Source organism: Mytilus galloprovincialis, chromosome 5 (genome assembly GCF_965363235.1).
Source record: "Mytilus galloprovincialis chromosome 5, xbMytGall1.hap1.1, whole genome shotgun sequence".
Lineage (NCBI taxonomy): Eukaryota > Metazoa > Mollusca > Bivalvia > Mytilida > Mytilidae > Mytilus > Mytilus galloprovincialis.
In genome coordinates this window covers 12903381-12929018 of record NC_134842.1, presented here as the reverse complement: position 1 = coordinate 12929018, position 25638 = coordinate 12903381, and the positions used below count along the sequence as shown (strand labels likewise).

The following is a 25638-nucleotide window of genomic DNA, read 5'->3' as shown; positions in this document are numbered from 1 at the left end:
TTCTTTTCTAGTGTGAAAAACGTCAACCAAATTTATTCATAATCGGGAGCGTCCTTTAATATATTAAAATAGTCTTCTTCTCACAACGAATAATACTTTAGCTATTTGACCAACGATGTTTAAAAAAAAGACAACGAATTTAATGTCATCTTAATTTTCCTATTTTTGAATGTAATTATAAGTCTGTTCAACTGGCAAGAATACCCCTAAAGCGGACAAGCAGTTTATTCTTTAAATTGCTGTCATTGAATATCAAGAAAGAAAATAAATCCCGAAATCAATTTGAAACTTTAATACTCAAAAGTTTTCCTAGAAAATATTCACATCCCTTGGGGTTTATTAGTGTACGTCCAGTTGCATATGTTTTACATGAATGTCGGAACAATTGTGATGATGTCGAATTTCTTCCTTTATTGGAGAACGATCTAATTGATATATATATTTGTGATTTTACTATGTTCATAACTTCGATGAACCGAAGCAAGTTATTATATCGACCTGTATTTAAATCAAATTGGTCCTCTTCTTCTTCTTCTTCTTTTGGTATACAATAGTCTATCGAATTCGATGATTACATACTGTTGGCATTCGTGGACTAGTCTATTTACAAAACTGTTACCCCAATTTACACAAAATGTATGTTTCTTTCTTATGTTCAATGTATGCATGTATATATTTTAAGTTGCGATATAGCTCCGTAACTTTCTATCCAGGCGTAGAAATGAATCGTCGACAAGTGCGTACATTTTTTTTCAAATCAATATTTCTGGTATGTTCCAATCTGTCCTTTACTATTTACAACGAGTATATATTACATTTTCCCAAATTAAACCTTGGAAAAAAAATGTAAATAGATTTTTCTTTTATCAAATCTTTTTTTTTTTGGTATTATTTATATTTTTATAAATAATATTCTTTACACCAGTAATGTTATTTATAAACAAGCGTATGAGTTTAGTAATGACTAGTATATTATGTCACTTTCGGACACGCAAGACAGAGATGTATATTATACACCTGATAGTTCAAAATGGAGAGTTATAAGTTATCGGCAGTGTACACTGATCAATACCTACAGAAGTGAAACGATGCATGAACTTGCAAGCCCGACAGGAAATCGCTTGAATACCTGGACGTGTCGCCTCACACCCCTCACAATACCTTTGGGAGTAATACCTTTAGTCATGCTGGTGATCAGATGAGGGAAGATACGAATTTATTTGAATAAAATTTATTACTTTAAAGAATTATAAACGAATTAGATTTACGAAAACAGTTTTCACGGAACACTTATTTATGATTTAAACTTTGACTTTTTAGCTAATTCCAATATTAACAGTTTAAAAATAACAGACTATGGTTATTTAAAAAAAATAAGAACATTTTCCGTATCAAGTTAGTTTGTCAGATAAAACAACCGTACGATTGACAAGATATCGACACACAATTACGACTACATCGGTTACTGTAGTTTTGGTCCTTTGTGGTTTATAGTCATATTGTGATTTTTAATCGGGGAAGACGACAAAATGGCGGAACGCAGAGAATTGATACTCTAAATTTAAAATCGATGGTGATCTCTTATCTAGCGGAATAAAACTTTAATATCTATAAATTTGAGCATTTCTATATAGAATGGACATAATATCAATTTTTGATTTTTTTGCGAAGTTTCCCTTTAACATACAATGTTGGGTATGTTCAGATTGACTTCCCTTACACTTCTTGTATATTATGTATAAAGAAATGTCAGGTTTTGGACTAATTGCGAAAAAAGGGGGATGGTAGGTGTTTCTAATTTTTTTTCAAATTTCTCAAATTCCGAATTTTTGAAAAGTTAAAAGAAGAAATCTTTAATTGCACAGTATTGCGCAATAGATTTGTAAGATCTTGACATTTGTTTTGTGTCAGAAACTCATATTATGTCAAAAATTTTATCGCAATCCAAATTCAGAGGTGTATCAAGCTTGAATGTTGTGTCCATACTTGCCCAAACTGTTCAGGGTTCGACTTCTGTGGTAGTATAAAGCTAAGCCCTGCAGCACACCTGGTTTTATTCTGCGTACAAATACAGTTAAGGTTTCATGAGTCCAAAGTTTAAATTACATGTATATGCTTATTTGAGTATTAGTATGTTGATAAATCATGTGTAAATAACACATTCACATGTTGAACACATTTGTATTACACATGTTTTATGTGTATTTACAGAGGATATTGGTGATTTGTTAGACACACTGATGGATAATATAAAGAAATCTCTGTCAGGACCAGCGTTAGAGTTTTATGAGAGAGAGTTTGAATTCTTTGATGAAATTACCTCTATATCAGGTAGAATCAGGTAAGAATGAATAACGTTGTCAGGACTGGCATTAGAGATTTATGAGAGAGAGTTTGAATTCTTTGATGAAATTACCTCTATATCAGGTAGAATCAGGTAAGAATGATTAACATTGTACACACACTGATGGATAATATAAAGAAATAATAGGTAAGAAGGATTAATGTTGTTTGACACTATTTACATTTTAAGTAATCTCTACAGATCAACTAGTAGAATATATTAATCAAAACTAATAGCTCTTTGCATTTTTCATTTTCATGTCAAAAATTTTCATCATTTTAGCTTCACAATGAAAAATGCCTTAATTATTCAAAAAATATTGAAATAAGGATTTAAGTATCTTAATCTAGATAACTCTTTACATTCCAATAATACCAAAAACGATCATATCTAGAATAACATTAATATAGACTTGGAGTGTGTAGTTTAGTTTTGTTTACTTTTCATTTAAAAGAGTGAATATCTCTAGTATTGTAACTTATACACATAAACATTGTTTTGTTTATTTTAGACCCTTTCCAAAAGGACCAGAGAGGAAGAAGGCTTGTTTAGATGAATTGAAGAAAGTAAAACTGAGACCTGGTACAAATTTAACACTTTATTCCTTTACTAATGTCAACTGGCAACTGTTTGTTGTAGTTTTCTATCCTGAATTCAAAAAAAAAAATACTTCATGAATATTCAGGACGAGTACAAATTGGTTGTTCCAGCAAATGAGCCAAAAAGAGAGAAGGTTGAGAAATTGACTGCCACTGGAAAGAGAGTTTCATTTAATAGTGACATGATTTTTGCCTTTCAACATGAGACCTATAGAACCATAAAAAATATGTTGTATAGGTCTTTCAATGTATAGGGTGCCTGGCCCTCTTTCTACACAAGGCATCAGATTGAAATTTTCCAATCTTAACAGAGGTGGATTGAGGCACAACCAACCCCCTATCAGCATTCGGTTTCCTGCTAATCAGGAAAATTCAAGTGACCATATTTCCACATCTCAGTCACCTTAGTATTTTTGTTAATTATGTACCTTTAGAATACATACAATATGAAGTTCATACCATTAGGTATCATAACATTTGGTTATATTCGGCTTATACCTAAATTACAGACATAAGTTGGAAAATTTGTATCTGCAATCATACCACATTTCTTTTTTATATTGTATACTTTTTGTTTTATTTCAGGATGTTATTTACCATCTAATCCTGAAGCTATTGTAACAGATATAGACTATAATTCTGGAACTCCCATGCAAAGGTGATTACATTTAGCATTACATTATTTGCTAGAAAATATATTTTGAAATCCTATGTTCAGTCTACAGGTACTAGAAGATAACATGGAGAGGGGACTATTTCTAAAGGTCAAATGGCAGCCTAAAGAACAATATATGATGATAACACTGCATTCCTCCTACTTTCAGTGTAAAAAAAATGACAACACCCAATTTGTTACAATAATCACAACTTACACACATTTTTACAGACATTACTGAGAACAAAAGAGCAGATAATATTCTGTAAGATAATATTCTGTTAGGTGTACAGAAAGGTGTCCTTGATAGATGTATTTACACTTTAAGTATTCAAATGGCAGACAAATTGGCATACATGTGTAAATACGTCCATGTGTTCTGTGTGGAATAAAGAGGAGAAATAAGTCATAGACTTACAAAGTCATCACAAAAATACCAAACAAACAATACAGGGAAGTGATCTTGATTTTTGAAACTTTTATGTTTTGTAATAGTTGGCTTTCTTTTTTAAATTGTTTTGTTATTCAATTTTAATTGAAAGTGATTATTTTGTATTTTTTTTAAGATCTGTTGTTTGTTTCATGCTATTACATACCACATGGCAAAAATAACATCAGTTTTCATGATAACCTTTTAATATAAAGGCCCAGAGCTCAATTTTTCAATTGGTATTTTTTTTAAATTCTCTTGGCCTTTAGATATGATTTTTACAGTCTCGGATCCTATATTTTACAAGCCTGCACTAGTTGGCCTTTAGTCTAGTATGACGACAAAATGCTATTAATCTTTTTCAGTGCTGCTAAAGCACCTTTCCTGGCGAATTTCAAAGTACAAAGATGTGGTGTCAATAAATTAGAGGAACTTGGTTTAGGTCACAACATCAATGTCAGCATGGGAAGTGAATATTGGCAGGCTTGTATATTCAAAGTGGGTGATGATATAAGACAGGTGAGTTTAGGTGTATGTCATGACGGACATATTGGTGTTGGCAAGCTTCCATATCATACTATATGTAAATGGACAAAGTATACAATATATAAAACAAGTTACACCATGCAGTATATAATAATATTATCATTTTTGTATACTTTTTCGCTAATTTTACAGTAGACTTTTTTACTGTAAAGTTTTAATATACACCAACATTTCTTGTAAATACATTTTACAAGGCCATGAAATGTCAAAAAAACATTGTGAAGATATAATGGACTCATTTTTAAAAGGGACAAACCTCTATCAAAACCAGAAGCGGAAATATGCTGATATATATATACCATGTATGGATATATTCTGAAATAGGCAAATTGCATAATGTTTCTAAAGTTTACCATGGAAATCGATACTTTATTCAATTCTTCTTTCTACCAGCCTGCTTTATCACGAAATGATAAAAGGGAGACAAATATGTCAAACAGACAAAAATTAATAATGCACATGTGTATAAGTTCTACTTTTGTATTTCAGGATACTCTAGCTATTCAGTTTATAGAGATGTTTAAGAATGTATTCCAACAGTCTGGTCTAGAGATATTCCTGAAACCATACAGGGTGGTGCCAACAGCTCCTGGGGTAAGTTCAGGTGTTATTTGATAGTGTATGCCCTACCACAATTCTGACTAAAATGCATGTTTTACTCACTCTTGAAAGATTCTGGCAATAACTATGATTAATGTGCTCCTTTAAGTTTGCATATTACAATTTAACAATATTGAGATCTTCTGAGGAACCTCTATATAACTTATATTTCTTTGTGAAAATCCAACCAATAAGAGTATAATATAAATACAGAATAATTGAGTTTGGATACAACTTTGTTGAGTGAATTGCAACATAAGATTTAGCTTGTATACCATAAACTAGTTTCCGATAGATGATTTTCCTTGTTGAGTTGCTTATAATACATGCTACTATATACAAATAAGGAGATGTGGTTTGATTGTCAACTGATATAACTTCGTCAGAGTACCAATGATATGAATGAAAGCAGCTTCAAAATGTTTTGCAATATTAGGATAAACCTGACTTAAACAGCTTTGGCATTGTTAAGAATGGGACTGTGAATGAAACAGTTATTGTTTATTAGGGTCACTACCAGAAAACTAATTGTTTTCATGATAACATTTCGTGTGTACAGGGTCATATTTAAGTACTTCTCATGGATTCCATGCATGAAAAGAAATCCATGTAGATCTGCATTGTAAGACAGTAAATATAGTACCAATATCAATTCAATGCAATAGTGAGTTCCTCAATACAGGTGGTTGTTTAGGCAGATGTGACTGTATGTTGATAACATTCTATTGCAGTGTGGTGTTATAGAAGTGGTACCAGATAGTAAGTCACGTGATCAGATTGGTAAAGAAACAGATATCACTTTACACCAGTATTTTATCCAGACTTATGGTGAAGAATACTCATTAGAATTCCAAAATGTAAGTTACAGTGGTACAAAATAAATTTGCAAGTGTAACATCTGAGATTATTGCAAACATAAAATATTTGAAAAAGGCTCATCAAAGTAACATAGATTCATGAATGAATGTGAAACAAAATATGAAGATACATGTCACAACAAACTGAAGGAATTTCTAGATTTGATGGTAAATCTGCCTTTTACACAACACACAATGAATAACGGCCTTTCAGCACAAAAACATGTGAATACAAATAACCTACATTGATGTCTGCGAGTTTTATGGAAATACATCTTTAGGAAAACAACAATACATATAAGATGAGCTGACTGGACAATAGACAAAGTCAACTATGGTTACTAGTAAAATAAGGGACTGAAGCTTTTAAGACTTAAGGGTATACAATACAGGTAATGACGTTGCTAACGTTAAATGTTATTTTTGCGAGGTCAAACTGTGACATATCGGGAAAAGATGCATTTCTTGACTGATTTTTATCATTCAAACTGATTTCATTTGAAAAAGAGTTCATTGACACCTCTTTTTTAAAACGAAATTTGGTTTGGTTACGTATAAAGATTTTTTGTACCAATTTTCAAGAAAGTGTCAATAGTGCAATTTTTTTAAATTTGAGAAATATGCAGCAAAAAAGATGTTTTTTTTCTACATTCATGAATATTTTATAAATATGACATATTTGTAAAAATAAAATGCATGAATTTAAATAACATTTTTATAAAACAGAAATTACAGGTAATTTAACCACAAAAACCAGCTTGTGTTTATCTTTTAAAATGAAAAAGTTATATATATATCTTTCGAAAGGAAAAAATAAGTCCACAAATCTGAATTTTGTGCAAATATCTGAAATTTCGATCTCATTTTCCTAAAAAAATGGGCACATGAAGATATAGCCTCCTGTTGTGGGAGTTTCTCGCTACATTGAAGACCCTTTGGTGGCCTTCTGCTGTTGTCTGCTCTATGGTCGGGTTGTTGTCGCTTTGACACATTCCCCATTTCCTTTCTCAATTTTATATATTTTATTACATGTTTGATTTAATCAGGTATAAAATAGCCTATATGCAAATTTTCATCAAAATTCCAATATGGGATCAAAACTGTATCGTATGCCCTTAAAGGTGATGTAGTGTCATTCATTGGTTTATCATATTACTAATGCTTTATCTGGTATTATGTCTGGACTTTAATGATATTCAGTTAATCTGTGTACTTGATCACCTTGTCAATCACTTCCTGTTGTTTAACTATACCTTTTATATTTATTTTATAAAAACAAGAAGTTGTAGTATGATTGCATTTAACAACTATCAATGAAAGACCAAAGTATGAGGATGTACACTTACTGTGGATTCATCATTATTTAATGGATACCATATGCAGATTTCTTGTCTCCTCGAGAACATGCAAGAATTAAAATGTCCAACAAATTTCAATTACTTTAAATGGATCTATGCAGACTTTGGCAAAACCATAAAATCAAATATCAACGAATATACAAGTTTCCTCAATCCATGAAAATCGTTCACAACAATTAATAATTCCACAGTATTATGAGTAAAGACAAAGTTTGCATGGCTTTTTGTGCAACTTCTTGTTAATTTTATGATTAAGTATGCCTTGTATTAAATTAAACATGTCAAAACAATAATTCTCTTGCAGGCAAGGCATAATTTTATTGTAAGTATGGCTGGATATAGTATTGTCTCTTACCTACTACAATTCAAAGATAGACACAATGGAAATCTAATGTTGAACAAGCAGGGTCACATGATACATATAGACTTTGGATTTATGTTTGAGAGCTCTCCTGGAGGAAATCTTGGCTGGGAACCAGATCTAAAGTTAACAGATGAAATGGTTATGATAATGGGAGGTAACATGGAGGCGCCACCGTTTCAGTATTTCTTAGAATTATGTGTTCAAGGATATTTAGCTGTTAGGTGTGTATTTTATTATTACCAATGATTACAATAATACTAGTTAGGTACTCATTAGGTTTAAGTATTCAATTGTTTTAAAAAAAAAAAATCTTTTCTTTTTTTATTACTTATGCATTTATGAAGAATCACAATATCTCTTTTTTTTTTAATCAGAATTTATTTACAGCATTGTTTGTTGTTGGTCATGTTGTGATATTTTATTATTGCGTAAACAAAATATATTCCTAATTGATATGATAAGATCTCTGTAGACTTTGGCCCTGAGGGTCATGCCACACTCCTTCATATCATTAATGGTGAAATATCCTGAAACTGTTTAGATCAGCAATCCTGAACCATATTTTTTCTTAGTTACCACCAGACATTTCTCAAACAGGAAAAGACTACCAAAAATTCTACAGCTACAAAGTAGCATGGGACATTTTCTAACATTTAAAATCCAGTTAAGTTGTGTATTCTTAAGGTAGATTTAAAAAAATAATTCTTAAATGCAAGATAAAACATGTCAATAAACAGGTTATTTAATTATTTTATTGCAGGCCTTACCATGAAGAAATTGTCTCCCTTGTATCACTGATGTTAGATACAGGATTACCATGCTTCAGAGGCCAGACAATCAAACAACTGAAATATAGACTTCAAATAGACAAAAGTGATAGAGAAGCAGCCGCTTTTCTGACGGGGATTATAAAGAAATGTTATTTAAGTTTTAGATCAAAGTCTTACGACATGATTCAGTGGGTACAGAATCAAATCCCTTATTAGCGTACTGTGATAATCATAGAAAAATATTGTTTACCTAGAACTTGTAGACTATTGCTGGAAATTTTAACTAAAGTAGGAAATTAAACTCTGTTTGATAAACTAGCACCTGTGTAAAACCTTTTGGTAAAATAGGACATATATTATTTATTTTAACAGAGATTTTAAAGAATGTTAGAAATATTGTTTACTTTGACAGAAATTTTAATAACGTTAGAAATATTGTTTACTCTGACAGAAATTTTAAATTACGGTGAATGAATGTTTACTTTGACCGAAATTTTAAATATCGTTAGAAATATTGTTTACTTTGACAGAAATTTTAAATAACGTTAGAAATATATTGTTTACCTATAATGATGACAGAAAAATTAACTTATGTTATAAATATATTGTTAAATCTGACAGAAATTTTAACTAACATTAGAAATATGTTGTTTACTTTGACAGAAATTGAAAAAAAACACCATTTGAAATGTATTGTGTACCTTGAATATTGACAGAAATTTTAACTAATGTTAAAAGTATTATTGACTAAAAATACTGACTAATTTTAGCTGATGTCAGTAATATTGTAAACCTGGAATATTGACAGATTTTGATATGGTCAGATTATTTCCGTCTTCGATTTTATTCCTCAGCGATAAAGTTTTCTTATTTGTTAACATCTTCATATTTTCATATTACAAATTTATTGCTAATGATTTTCTTCTAAATCTTCTGAAACAGCTCAATAATGAAAAGGTGATTTACTTACTTAGATATTTTACATTATTCTTTGTTGTCACATGTGTAGAAAAATTGTTAATTCATGTGATAAATGTTTTATTTTTGTTTTAATGGATAAATCATAGATTATTTTATATTGATTCTTTTGTTGTTATGCTGAATGTGTTTCATGTAATTTGTAATGTATTAACTTATTTATTAAAATCATCAGAAATCCATTTTATAATCTCTTTTCTAGCCAAATCTTGTATATATAGGCAGGGAAACAATTAATATAATATCCTTTAAGGATTGCATGTCATAACATTAAGGGGTAGTAATGTAAATTGGGAAATGTTTGTGTCAGGATATTTTGGTGATTTTCTCTCGAAATTCATGTGTTTTATTTTGGTGTGTGTAATTTTGGTGCTTTGTCCATCTGATATGTTTGATTTTGGAACAAAAGTAGTGAGCAAGCTCATTCATATTTGTCTTTTTTTCCCCGTTTATTGTCAATCTATCATTGAATTTGTCGAACTAGAATCACAACAAAGTTAACTTAATGAAGGAATCATATACGGATGCAATTGCAAATAATTCTGTATATCATGGTTCAAAGCTAATAAAATCTTAAACATTAAAATCACTTTTTAAATTGATTATTTATTTTTTATGCCCCACCTACGATAGTAGAGGGGCATTATGTTTTCTGGTCTGTGCGTTCGTTCGTTCGTTGTCCGTCCGTCCGTTCGTTCGTCCGTTCGTTCGTTCGTCCGTCTGTCCCGCTTCAGGTTAAAGTTTTTGGTCGAGGTAGTTTTTGATGAAGTTGAAGTCCAATCGACTTCAAACTTGGTACACATGTTCCCTATGATATGATCTTTCTAATTTTAATGCCAAATTAGAGATTTTACCCCAATTTCACGGTCCACTGAACATAGAAAATGATAGTGCGAGTGGGGCATTCGTGTACTGAGGACACATTCTTGTTATAAATATCATTTGAAATAATTTTTAATCATCCCTATTACAGTACATGTTAATCTATTGATGATCAAGGATTTAAATTTTAATCCTTATGCCTCTGACAGTACATATTAATTAATTAACAATAAAGGATTACAAGGAGTGTTGATATTCTAATTACCAATAACAGCGTCTTAGCCTCACATATTTATGTCATGTTGTGTCTTGTTAACAATTTCAGAAAATTGACAATTAAGTAAAAGTTATATAGTGTTGTCAAATTATACCAGGTATTTATTTGCAGATTTGGCTATGTATAGAATTGTAAGAAATATATGTATTTCTTTACTTAAGAAATATAAGGAAGATATAATAACATAAAATATTTTTCCCAGCATTACGATATTGTCATAGCGGTATGCGATTTTGGCGTTGGGATTTTTGGTGTTTGCTTTATTTCCATGTGTTTAATTTTGGCACTTTCATCAGAGGAATCAAATAAACCAATTAAAGCTACAACCAAAATACCCCAATTTACGGTAGTTCATTATAATGATTACTAGTCAACTCTGTGAACTCAGTGAACTCTGAGGTTGTGAGTTTGAACCAGGCTCAAGGCTAGGTGGTCCATTATATACTTGATTGACAACAATTACCAGTTTTGACCAGTCAAAAGGTACATGATCAGCATCGACTTTTCACAAATGAAACAGCCACAATGATAAAGTTAAAAGTAATGTGATGCTTATTAACTCCAACAATCAATCATAATCTTTTATAAAAACGTTGTGTTGCTGAAGTTTATATATGTTTATGCAGTTTTTGAATACCTTATCAGAAATTTACATGAATCTTCTGACAGGTTACGAAGGAACAGATAGTCCTTCCGAAACAATTGTGTTCATCCAAGAATTTATTCTGGTTATTTTAATAGTTAGTTTCTGAATAGTATGCTATTTTGAAAGAGAAAGTACAATTTGTCCTTTATGTATCTATACGATCTCTGATTATAAGAATCCAATGTTTTCTAACAAAAATCTTGGGGGTTTAAAATAAACATAAAATAGTCATATGATGAGATTTTAAAGTTCCTCTGGAATGCAGTCATGTGAGATTAGGATTTTTTGTCAGATGTTAAAACTGCTTGGGACTTTTCCCACTATACAGCGTCATATCAATCACTTGTCTTTTCATAGAAGGCTTTAAAAATTTAATCAGATTCTAGATTTTGTCCAAACACTTTAATACCAATGCTAAATAAAAGGTAAAGTCTTGGTCAAGGAGTTCCATATTAAACCTATCAATTCTGACTCCTAGATCTTTTTTAAATTTCACCTATTAAAGTTCATCTTTGAAATTGCAAAAATATTCAAAAGTTTTGACTATTTTACTTGCTATAAGAAATCTGTATTTTAACAGATACCAAAAACTTATTTTAATAAAAGAAAGTGGATATTTTGTGTGTCTCCTATCATTTGTGAGCATGGCGTTGTCAGTTTATTTTCTATCTATGAGTTTGACTCTCCCTCTGGTATCATTTGTCCCTCTTTTGTCCTTTTCCCTCTGATGTATGTGCGCCATAAAAGTTCAGCATCAAAATATTTTTCAATTAGCCTCATTGTTTTAAAACAAAAATAATCTCCAAATTTTTGTTTCATATGGATCTTCTTTTATACATCACCATCAAAGTGTGTCTTCAAATGACAGAAAATGACACTTGGTCAAGATATATTGTCCTGGCACAAGGCCACTTTTTGGTTGAGTTAAACCAGTTTTATGTACAGATGACCAGTTATGAAAATTACCTTTTAAAATAAACCAAGGTAATACCATATACTATCATAAGCATCCATGGACATCAATATTTACAGAAATAATAACATATCTACAGTTGGATTCCCGCTTAATTTTAAAATGTCTGTTTATGACACAAAAGCCATACAGACTTCTTGCTTGGAGCGGCATAAGTCTGCAAGAGTTTTTCTTAGAGAATAGGAGACATTTGTTTCTTTTTCTCTTTTTACTTTCTCTCCGCTTTGTTCACCTATGAAAGCTAGTATTATATTGTATAACTGTTTGTTTTATATGCATGTCCATTATATTATACTATTATTGTAACTTTATATTGTATTATGGAGAAGACTTCATAAGTATGATTTACTTGTGTCTAATCCATTTTGCTTTAATTCAGCAAATAAAATATGTTTAAACTATTTGTTTTCCGCACATATTCCAGGATGATCTGTAGAACATAAAGTACATCTGATAACTTTTGAGCGGTCTTCTAGATTTACTTAGTCCAATCAGTTTAACTGTGTATTTTATTTCAATTTATTTTGTCATTTCCTAAACGAGAATAGAAAGTGACTTCAGAGATATTCAAACACAAACTTACAATGCCATAACAAAAACGGGAAATGACGAAAAGACGAACAGTAGTACACAAACAAACATATAAACTAAATACCGAGCAACACGAACAGTTCTAAAACTTGAAATTGTGGGTGCTCTTGAAGTGTAAACATACCCAGCTTCACATGTGACACCGTCGTGTTGCTCATGTATGTATAAACCCGGTGATAATTTTAAAATTGTTCTTTTTGAACCTTTGTTGATGGCACAATCTAAAATTTTGTTGGGTTGATTGATACAAAGTCCATAGTCATATCATAAGCGACCAGCGCAGTACTAGAATCTATGAGAAACGAGACGATTTTAATTTTGAAATTCTCGATTATTCCAGCTGAGTAACAATATACCAACTTTAACTGTACATGTGTCATATACATTTCCTAACTACTTCGGTGTTCAAAAGCTTGAAACTGCTATTCAGATTTTGTAACACGTTATCAGTGTCTAAGCAGAAGGTTGAAGAATCAGGGGTATGTCAAAGAACGTCCTTTTTCTTAAAAAATCACCAGGAGATACCAAGACTTTGTTGATAATTATACCGTATTGTATCAACTTCACGAATAATACACGATGGTCTTGAAGTTTTGATTTTATAGATTGTTTTAACTATGCACTAAGCAATAGGTACTCCGACCAAGAAATCCTTATGATGTAATCAGAGCTCGAAAACTCTCGGCTTCAACTTGTCATAAAAATTGGTAACCCATGTGACATCTTTATGACTGTACGATATAAACGCATCATACTCGAACTCATTCGAAAGAGGTTGGTAATGCCGAAGTTTCATTTTAATTCTCAGGAAGAAATTTTCAAATGCAAATCGAAATCGATAGTATACTATTCCTAAGATAATAGCAAGAATGAAAACAGAAGTAACACTACTTGCCAGTGCTACCCAGAATTTCGTTTGACAACTGATTTCGTATGCTTTAAGATTTTTTAAAAAGTGAGACATATTTGCAAGAGTTCCATTTTGGAGGACACATTCAGTTTCTCTAAGATCACTTACAATTCCCGAATGATGAACCCATTTCATAAAATGTAATGTTTTACAAGAACATTCTTTCGGATTTCCACGAAGAGATATACTTGACGGTCAGATCATATTGAGTTTATTGATATCGTCGTTGCTTAGGCATGAAAATCTATTTTGCGTCAGGCTGATATGTTTGAATATATATGGTTTGGTCGGAAAGCTTAAAAGCGATTGTAAACTGTTTTTGTCAAACTTGATAGAGATCGGATGTCTAAAATTGTGATTAAATAAGCCAAATGGAAGTAAACTTATATTATTTCGAATCAGGTCAATGTGTTGCAGATTTAGGTTCATCTCAAAGAATTTTGAAGCATTTTGTAAAGACTTCAAACCGATCCCTATATTAGCATCCTGTGAACCGAGAGTTATTAGATTCGGAAAATGTGTCAGATTTTCACCCAACATTGTGCAGTTGAATCCTGATATATCTAAAAGTTTCCAATGCAATGTATTGTACCATTACAGTCATTTAATGTGATGTTTGCTAGATTCAGAATTTTTAAATGAATTGAAGTCATAATTATGATTTATTGCTAGTGCATGAAGAGAAATCAAACCTTTAAAAATGTCCACTGGAAGAGAATCTGTTGTGAGCCTATTTGCACTAAGGTCAAGATGGTTGAGCTCGACCAGTCCACCAAATGCATCCCGTGCTATCATTGTCAGATAATTATAAGACAGATCAATGCGTTTTTTTTCTGCATTTCTTGAAAGACCAAACTGGAACAACTTGTATGAAATTTCCCTGAAGATTTAAATCTGTTGTTGAATTGTGCAAGAAAACAGACATAGCTTTTAAATTTCTCTAAGAAAAATCTATAAAATTGACAATCGTTGCTAGACTTATACTGCCTTTTGCCTCCATCGATCCTGTGTGAAATAGAATGAAAGAAAGTTAGCTATCGTTATTTTGTGCATTTTTCCTTTGATCTTTTTTGTGATAATTTTTCATATCATGCTACTCGCTTGGGATGGAAAATTATCGCTAGAAACTAAGAAGGCACGTGGCATTGCTAATGAAATTGACATGAAATTGACAACGCCGTCATTGGTAAAATAGCGATAAACAGATTATCATTGGTCATCTCAACTGGATTGCTTTTCTCGCTTTCGCCGTCCCGGCTCAAGCGAGAAAATCAATCTCGTTGAGATGATCAACGATAATCGATAAATACATCTGACACTTACATTAAAGTACGAGACATAATTCAATGACGACAAACAGGTGTATTTCAATTTTATTTACAGGAGAAAAGATCTTTATGGATGAAATGAATAAGACACCTTCAAATAATTTGCTTTTCATCCCTTCTTATCAAGTACAATTTAATATCTTAAACATGTTAAAAGAGCGTAATACATAACGTAAGAAAATAAACAAGTGTGTATTTCAATATAACGTGATTAACATCTCAATTGGAGGCAGAATAATAGTAAATACTTACTTAAAAATACACAAACAAATAAATAAAAAATACATAATACAGTAAATTAAGAGGTTGAATAATGAAGAATGATTCTCAAAATTATCGGGGTTGTCGCAGATGTTTTGTTCTAATTACCGTCCAAAGACGTAATCAAGCAATAGAATGATTTTCAATAAACAACTGGTTCCATACGCTATAAATTTATTGCTTTTGGTTATTTCTGAAGTTGTCAGCTCTTCAACGTTTTATTGAGGTTACGCAATTTCAAATATATTTGCTTCCAGCATCAGTTGATATACATTTATTGGCGAATACTGATCTCTTGCATTATACTTGGTGCCTTCTATGTTATAAAGCAGCAACCAATATACTCTATGGAAACCAGACTAACAGTTTGTATTGAAATGTTATCATATCACAGTTATGATAACAGTACAATTGATTACATTGTTAAAACTACTTACCTAGCAGCAGTATATAAAGACAGATTACCAGAAAAACTTTATACTTTTCCATCATCTTAATACTATTTGGAATGTCTTGTGTACTTCTAGTTATATTTTGATGAGTCACACAAACATGGGAAAACTAAGATAAGGAAAAACCTTTCTGTTAGAGAAACTAACTTCCTAACAAGGAATTCCAAAATTGTGAATTTTTGTTTTTTTTTTTTATCATCAGATCTCTCATACAATATGTACGCTGTAATTCATATTGTCTTTCTGTTTATTGGTTTAACCTTAAATTGGGATATTGGCTTACTCGTTTTGATTGTTTAAAACTTTGTCACGACGGTATCCGTTATGATTAAAGACACTTTTTTGGTTTTTACTAAGGCCATGCGACGTTCACGCCCAAGTCCTTTTGATTCTGGTGGACATATTAGCCTGTCTTAAAGTTTTCAACATTTCGTTATTTTATTTATGCACAAATAATACTGACAAGATCATACTAATAGTATAAATGTTTCAAATAAATAATCAAGCCAGAGAAATTAATATCAGTATAGTTATAACAAAGAAGCACCAGATATTTGATCAAAGTCTTACAATTCATATAAATGCTAGCATTATCGTAAATTTATGAGTACTTGGTGGTCCAAACCACATGGATTACGATATTTTAACGCTTGTTAAAGTATATATCTGTATATTTAAGTAATAAAATGTTTTAACAAAGGGATAAGAAGATTCGTATTACTACAAAATGGAATTTAAAATCATGTCTACATGTTTAGCAACGCTGATGTATGTTTAGACGGGATATATGTAAATAAAACCATTTAAAATGGTAGAATTTAAAATATAATCTCGAAAAAGAAATATTCATATTGATATATTATATTTTGTTGATAAACGTAGATCATATTAATTTTCTTTTTAAAGTTTTCATATTTTGATTTCTTTTGTATTTTTCTATCAAAAAGGTTAAATCCTTATTTGCATTTTGAATCCAAAAGTGAAATCAGATTAGCGGAAAGGGTGATACCTGATTGGTGTGTTAATGAAAGCTTAACATGTAGTCAACAGGGAGAATATTTATCCCGATATCTATCTTGTCTCTGAACAATACGCCAGTCCCGGGATACGGTAGTAAGTTCATGTGACTTTCACCACAACGTGACCAAAATGTAGACATAGTCACTTCCAAAACGTGTTGAGCAAACGGGTGAAAGGTTTGATTTGATATTGGACACCGTATCGGACAAAATATTTCGAAAATAAAATCTAATAAGTTGTTCCCTTGCTCTCCACATGCTCCAGTAGTACAAAATTTAAGTCTAAAATCTTACGGAACATAAATTATTTTTAGACTACTCTGCAGAACGACCATTACAAAAGAATTTGTAAATTCAGAACTGCGCCATCTAGTGACAGATAAAAGTTACGCCCTCCCAAACTATATCATTATTTACCGACGAGAGCACAATGCTTAGTTCGGAGGTGTAAAATATAGTTGCGTCTAGTACTTTTGTAGTTCATACGGTTTTTACTGTTTAGTCTATTTTTGATATGGCTCTGTACTTATACATCCCGTCATTGTATTATTGTACTATTGCAAATTTTTGTATTCTAAGACTTGTCTTTCATTTTCGCTAATGTGCTTCTTCTATATGCCTTTTGTGCTTCTTTGTTACATATGACATGGCTCTGTACTTGTAAATCCCGTTATTGTTTTTGTGGTATGGCAAATTTTTGTATTCTTGTCTTTCATTTTTGCTAATTTGCTTTGTCTATATGCCTTTTAGAATTAGTATTCCTTTGTTACATATATGTTTGTTTTATAGTGATTAAGAGAATAACACAAGGTGAACTGCTGTGACCCTAATTTTAACATTTTTTTAATATATATTGTTGCTGTTTGTTCACACGTCGCAGTCAATAAATTAGAATTTTATTCGATTATCATGCAAGTGAGAGGTTTAACTATAAAACCAGGTTTAATCCACTATTTTCTACATATGAAAATTTCTGTATCAAGCCATTTTGAATTTTCCTCGGAGATCGGTATTTTTGTTGTTTTACTTTTCCAACTTTGGTGAAACAAAAACTGCATTTAGACATTCAATCGTTTGCATGACGAACGTTGATTCAAGTAAAGAATGGGGTAAATTCTCCTCTCTCAATTTGCACGTCCTAGTTCTTGATTACAGTTACACATGATCCTCTTATGCGATTATTTTGATAACATGCTAACAGGTACAACGGAGTCCAATGGTAAACATAATATTGTGGATACTTCTACATTCAGACGTATTCTACCAAGGGTGAAAATTGGGTGCCTTATCGTTTCCCTAAGCTATCAAATATAAGAACGTATGCAATAAATAATATATATACAAATGTAATGAAAGTATTGACAATTTCTATGACAGTCAGTTTGTTTGGTTTGAGATTGTAACACAGTGATGACTTCTGTAACCATATTTTGACTATTTTACCGAGTATGTCTGTTTTGTTCACACATCGTTGTAAAGAGAACGGAATTTGATGCGACTGTCATACAAGTGAGAGGTTTAGCGCTATAAAACCAGGTTCAATCCACCATTTTCTACATTTGAAAATGCCTGTACCAAGTCAGGAATATGACAGTTGTTGTCCATCGTTGATGTGTTTCATCATTTGAGTTTGCCATTTGATTAGGGACTTTCTGTTTTGAATTTTCCTCGGAGTTCAGTATTTTTGTGATTTTTTTCTCTCGAAAAAACTGACTATATCATCTGCATGTCACAATACATCATTTGCTATGTTATACTACTATAGTCGTTATGTCAAGGTTATAAATAATCATGTCATGTAGATGGTATACATACAATGATTTCTTTAATAGTTTGATTTCATAACCTGAGTTGTAATCCTCGACGAAATGCTTTACTGGACTAACACAAACTATACTTTTGATAAGCAGATTACTATTGTTTTTACAGCCGTTGTTGATGCTTATTGAAATGAGGAAAGCAATTAATAAAGTGTTATTTACTTCACAATGTGATGCCGAACAGGTAAAGTATACCAATGTATAGAACCTTTATATATATATGTCAATATAATGATAAGTGATGTTACGCATAGGGAAAATACAATACATGTAGATAGTCACAAAAGGGCAAATTACTAGGGTCTACGAAATTGATACACTGGCCTACGATTATTAACTCGATTTTAATGTGCATTGAAAAAGACCGAAACACTTGCCAAAAGAATGTACATATGAATTAAGATGTTATTATGACGACACGAATGATAAACAATCATATGCGAATGATAAGAGTACTGAAAACAGTAAAACATTAATACCAATCCGTTCCATTGTATTTACAGTAACACTCAGTTACAAGATAATAGTTGTGTCGTAAATAACAGTCACGTACATTAATCGAATGAATAAAACTTTAAGAAATTTACCTGTGACGTCACTTTTTGTGGCGTTGATACTTTCGTGTGACGTACAGTTTGTAATTCTATTATGCTGTTGTTATGTATTGTCCTATATTTATTTTAGGTATTTGTTGTTATTCTGAAGTTAACATGTCGAAATTTACTATAATATTATTTATTTATGTAGTTGTCTGTCCTGAGTGTTCTTGCATCTATTTACTGTATTCCTGTCATGTTATGTTGACATTTTAGTGGTATATTTAAAATTGCCTAAAAGTGCGAGGTTTGAATAGCAAACATAACTAGGATCATCCCACTATTTTTCGTAAAAGTCAGGAATATGGCAGTTGTTATCTAATAGTTCGTTTCTATGTTTGTTGTATTGTCGTTTGATTTTTGTTGAGATTCAGTGTTTTGTTGTTTCGTTGCTTTCCTCTTTTAGTGTATGTGTTTCCCTCGTTTTAAGTCTGTAACCCGGATTTGTTTCCTCTCAATCAATTTTGAACAGCGGTATACTACTGTTGCATTTACTTGTCTATTCCTCATCAGCTTTAAATGTTATTGTTTAATTTGAAAAAAAAAAACGGTAGTAGATTTGTGAGCTTTGTGGATACACTAAACAAAATGTCATGACGACTGTTGTTAAATTTAGCATATTTCTGGTCATGTATGTGCGTGTCTGTACCTGAACAAAAATAAATTGTATACTGCTTTACATTCTGAGTTTTGCTAATTTTCCGAATGTTTGTAGAAATATGGCTAATGCAATAGGAAACTGATATAAATTGACACAACACGAATAAAATTACTGGTATGGTTAAATATGTCAAAACAATTTAAAATTGAGAATGGAAATGGGGAATGTGCCAAAGAGACAACAACCCGACCATAGAAAAAAAACAACAGCAGAAGGTCACCAACAGGTCTTCAATGTAGCGAGAAATTCCCGCACCCGGAGGCGTCCTTCAGCTGGCCCTTAAACAAATATATACTAGTTCAGTGATAATGAACGCCATACTAATTTCCAAATTGTACACAAGAAACTAAAATTAAAATAATACAAGACTAACAAAGGCCAAAGGCTCCTGACTTGGGACAGGCGCAAAAATGCAGCGGGGTTAAACATGTATTACACAAAAAAGTCATGCAAAGTGTTAATGAATGAAAATATTACTTTTTTCTTGATTTATCGAGAACAATAACGCTTATCCTACCCCCTTAAAGCCAATAGTTTACACATACTTGAATAATTGAGGAGCTGTACGTCCATAGAGAATTAAAAAGAATAAAAAAAGTGAAATCACAAGTCTGAACGCCGAGAAAAAAATCAAAACGGAAAGTCCCTAATCAAATGGAAAAACCAAAATCACAAACACATAAAACGAAAAGACAACAACTGTCATATTTCTGACTTGGTACAGGTATTTTCTAGTGTAGAAAATGGTGGATTGAACCTGGTTTTATAACGCTAAACCTCTCACTTTGAAGTTTCATTATATTGATAACGATGCGTAGACGATGCAAATGTCACAAATGCGGTACAACAACAACATGTACCCCACCAAAAACTTGGGGTGATTTCAGGCGCTCCAAAAGGGTAAGCAGATCCTGCTTCACATGTGGCACCTGTCGTGTTGCTAATGTTATAACAAACCCGTTAAATAGTATGATTCGGTAGGTCACTTTCGTGAAAAGGGAACGTTCTTGTAGTTACGACATAAGAAACATATCTGATATCATCTGTATAACGGATATTCCATAACGGTCAACCAACTCGAGAAGGCGTCCGTAAAATTTACGAAGTGATGATTTCAACATCACTATTTGAAACTCTTGGTTTAAAAATGAAAAGGTCATAATAGGGAAGCTTAAATCATCTCTTTTGTCGAAAAGTTATGTTTTCAACCAAACCTCGTAGTCAATATCTAATTACTATACTATAGGTAAGTACTAATCAAATGGCAAAATCAAAAGCTCAAACACACCAAACGAATGGATAACAACTGTATTATTCCTGACGTGGTACAGGCATTTTGTTGTGTAGAAAATGAAGGATTGAATCTGGTTTTATGGCGCCAAACCTCTCACTTGTATAACAGTCAAACCAAATTCCATTATATTGACAATGATGTGTGAATAAAACAAGCAGACAAAATAAAAATCTAAATTTGGCTGGCTGAAGTTTTATATTATGTATTTAATGTAACGATATACTTTATATTCAGGTTGCACTATAACAATGTATAATAAACAATTCTTCTTCTTCTTCATAATAGGTAAAAATGTAAAAATAGGGGTACAGCATCCAACACCGTGTCACACTCTTCATCACAACAAAAACAAACAAATATTTAACAAAGAAGCACAAATTCACATAGCTCATGTTTATTTTTTTTCTAAATTTACAAACGGAGAACTTTAAAATAGTGTTTTAGAAATCAGGTCATCATTTCGTTGAGCGCAAGAATAAAATGTGTGATTAACCGATAACCAGACAAATGTAAACAAGTTTAATAGTGTGAATAATCAATGTCCTATACACGCAATACACATTTAGTTTATTTTCGATCTATGAGTTTGACTGCACCTCTGGTATCGTTCGTCCCTCTTTTACATTAAAAAGATATTTAGAAGTAAAATAATAAAGTATGGTACTTCATGAGAGTTTCTAAAGGAAAACCTAAATAAATCCAGGGTTAATTCAACTTACTATTGTTATGTCGAATGTATTGTAAACAGGCGTTCTGGACGTTGTTAAAGGATATGTTAGATTATGAACAAATTATTAATAAAAAGAAGGAAGATATCTTTTGCACAAGTTTTTAACGTGTTTTTTTAAAGTGCGTGTTGCTCTCTGAAAGTTTACATTTAAATTATACTAAAGAAACTAATAGTAATGTTTTTTTAAACAGGAAGCTTTTCTTTCTTTGTTTTATTTATCATTTACATTTACTTTTAATTTAATTTTTTTTTAGATACTATTGCAATTCCCAATAAAATATGTGTAAAGACAGTTTAAATGAGGTAAACACAAAAATCACAAAGTTATGTAGTCGAGCATTTGGTTTTGTCATATTATATTGACTTACCCTTTTTCTAATTTCATTGGAATTCTGTATGTATTTTGTATTTTGTTAAGTTGTTTTCTTCTCCAAAATAATTTAAGTACACAAAAAAAATCGAATAATCTGTAGGAAGTTATATTACCTGTAACCAAACACTTATTTATTACAAACTTTTCTCAGTTGATAAATCAAGAACTCATTGAGAAACCCAGGTTACTAGGACCTGAGGAAAATTTGACCTAAGATAAATCATATAGATTTGCATGTGTTTTATGTATCATAGAACCTGATCAGGTCTCATGGCGACGACCTGTTCTCGTCAAAACTATGCTCAAACCATTTTCGAAACATTTATACATTGTGAATAAAAAAAAAACCACACTAAGTCTTTAAAAATCAAACATTTAAAAACACTGAGATGTCCTAAAGACGTATATGGATATTTAAAAAAACAAAAAAATGCACACTAAGAATTGAAAATTACATACTGAGAATTGAAAAGCAGGCACTGAGATTTCAAAAGGACACACTGAAATGAAATAAACTGAAAAACACACACTGTGAAATTTGAAATAACCCAATGAGATGTGTGCGCACTTAATTCGCACAGGTCTAATTTATTCTGAATCTATAACAAGCTAAAAACAACTGAGGGACAGACCCTTTAGTCGTTGAAATTGGCACCAAATCTTTTACAAAATCATTTGAAAATAATAACATTACATGAATGTTTCAGGAGAATCTTTATTTTGATTGGATAACAAAACTTGCGCGTCATACTAAAACCAACCTTCATATTCCAACATTCAAAATGACACGTGCTATCACAATAATGTGTACAGGTTGAATAAAGAAATAAATGATAGAAATCGATTTTTTATGACCATAGCCTAAAAATGTAATTATAAGAATTGGATGCTTCTTTCTTGTAATATTATAGGGTTGTAAAAGTGTTGATCGTGCTCATATTTATAGAACGAAGCGCTACTATCAACACTTTTACACCCTTTTGAAATTAAACAAAAAATGGGAAGTATTCAATTCTTAATACAACTTATTAAAGACCATAAATATTGGAACAGTCTGCAAAAAGAAGAACAATACAGTCAATTTTTTACCCATTGTATTTATTGTTAACTTGTTCTCGTCCTGAACATGCATGACATATTTTACAGTTTTAAGCAACAATAATAGTAATAATCTGAGTTATAGGCACAAAACACGATGTTAAGTCTTGAAAATTATAACGAAAGTTGGTTAAAGGAACTGCATTTCATTATGTCAAGAGTTCGTGAAACCAAAATATTAATCTATTGAATTAGTCATCTCATGAATATTCATTAGTGATGTGCATAATAATTTCAGTGTGTCTTTTTAAAATCTCAGTGTGTAATTCAAATTCTCAGAGTGAGTTTTATTTTCATATTTTTAATCCTCCGTGAGTAATTTCAAAAACTCAGTGTGTAATTTTTATTTCTCTATTTTTTTCGCTATTTTCACGTTTCTTGATCGGTGTGAGAAAAATATTTCTCCTCACTAGTGAAAAAATCTGTTCTCGGCAAATGATTGGTCGAAAGTTAATTGTGACGTTAAATGTTTCTACGGTTCTTCTGAATTTTGCTATTGTGACGTCATGAAAAAGGCGACCATGCCTGATGACGTCACATAAAAAGTACACAACTTTCTTCAAATCTTTGAAAACGAAGGATAAAAATCATTAGAGAAACAGATTCCATCACTTTAACTCGTGTATTACGATATTTCTCCTCTCTTGACAGATCAATTCTAATTATCTAAAAAGCTCGGCAAGACTTGCGCTTTTTAAAATATTAAAATTTAACTGCCTCGAGTGAAGAAATATAGTAACATACCTGTGGCTGTTGTGGAATCTTTATTTCTCAGTCTTTTTTTCATTTTTAGTTTTTATTCGTACGAAAAATTTATAAATAGTTATCAAAGGTACAAGGATTATAATTTAGTACGCCAGACGCACGTTTCGTCTACATAAGACTCATCAGTGACGCTCATATCAAAATATTTATAAAGCCAAAACATTTAAAAAGTTGAAGAGCATAGTTTTGACGAGAAACGCTTGCCATAAGTTCTGTAAACGTTATTACATAGGAGTGTTGTCATCACTAATCCTCATACGACCGTCTGATAATGTAATGCATAGTTTATCGTAGAACATTTCTGCAGTATTATACGGAGCCTCGGTGTCAGATGGCCAGACTATACATACGACCTTATACCAAATTTCCTTCAATGACCTTGGCAGTGTGTCTTTTCTAATGTCATCCATTAGTATTACTATAACCATGGATTCACGACCCTCTCTGAAAGCGTGCATTCTTGTCATTTCTATTTCATACGATCCCCAGCTACTCTCAAGAAAATCCTTTGTAATGATGAATACAACTTTCCTACTCGAGTTAATTGCTTTAACTATGCACTCAGCAATAGGTACTCCGGCCAAGAAATCTTTATGATGTAAGCAAAACTCGAAACCTTTCGGCTTCAACTTGTCATAAAGGTCTGTAACCCACGTGACGTCTTTATGACTGTACGATATAAATGCATCATACTCGAACTCATCCGAAAGAGGCTGGTAATGTCGAAGTTTCATTTTGATTCTCAGGAAGAAATACTCAAATGCAAATCTATAGCGATGGTAAACTATTCCTAAGACAATAGCAAGAATGAAAACAGAAGTAACACTACTTGCCAGTGCTACCCAAAATTTCGTTTGACAACTGATTTCGTATGCTTTAAGATTTTTTAAGAAGTGGGACATATTTGCAAGAGTTCCATTTTGGAGGACATATTCAGTTTCTCTAAGATCACTTACAATTCCCGAATGATGAACCCATTTCATAAAATGTAATGTTTTACAAGAACATTCTATCGGATTTCCACGAAGAGATATACTTGACGGTCGGATTATATTGAGTTTATCGATATCGTCATTGCTTAGGCATGAAAATCTATTTTGCGTCAGGCTGATATGTTTGAATATATATGGTTTGGTCGGAAAGCTTAAAAGCGAATTTAAACTGTTTTTGTCAAATTTGATAGAGATCGGATGTCTAAAATTGTGATTAAATAATCCATGTGGTAATGAAAAAATGTTATTTGAAATCAGGTCAACGTGTTGAAGATCTAAGTTCATCTCAAAAAATTTTGAAGCATTTTTTAAGGAATTCAATCCGATCCCAAGATTAGCATCCTGTGAATTGAAAGTTATCAGTTTCGGTAGATGCTTCAGAAGATGTTCACTTAAAATTGTGCAGTTAAAACCTGACATATCTAAAAACTCTAAATTTTCAATGCCATGTACTGTACCATTACAGTCATGTATTGTTATGTTAGCCAGATTTAGAATGTTCAAATTAGAACCGTTCACAACAGTAACA

General features: G+C 31.6%; 2 protein-coding genes across 2 annotated transcripts in view; one reads left to right on the top strand and one right to left on the bottom strand.

Annotated features, from left to right (window-relative positions):
* The window catches only part of LOC143075176 (phosphatidylinositol 4-kinase alpha-like), a 71872-nt gene extending 62189 nt beyond the window's left edge, over positions 1–9683 (top strand). Inside the window, exons 41-48 of the mRNA XM_076250513.1 lie at positions 2212–2341; positions 2856–2926; positions 3529–3601; positions 4394–4547; positions 5064–5168; positions 5906–6031; positions 7694–7974; positions 8514–9683. Of these exons, the coding sequence (XP_076106628.1) occupies positions 2212–2341; positions 2856–2926; positions 3529–3601; positions 4394–4547; positions 5064–5168; positions 5906–6031; positions 7694–7974; positions 8514–8739 (1166 nt within the window). The 3' untranslated portion in view covers positions 8740–9683. The remainder of the gene's footprint in view (positions 1–2211; positions 2342–2855; positions 2927–3528; positions 3602–4393; positions 4548–5063; positions 5169–5905; positions 6032–7693; positions 7975–8513) is intronic.
* Positions 9684–24185: 14502 nt separating this feature from the next.
* Positions 24186–25394, bottom strand: LOC143077000 (toll-like receptor 4). The gene has a single exon (XM_076252892.1). The coding sequence runs from the start codon at positions 25392–25394 to the stop codon at positions 24342–24344; it is 1053 nt and encodes a 350-aa protein (XP_076109007.1). The 3' UTR covers positions 24186–24341.
* Positions 25395–25638: the final 244 nt, after the last annotated feature.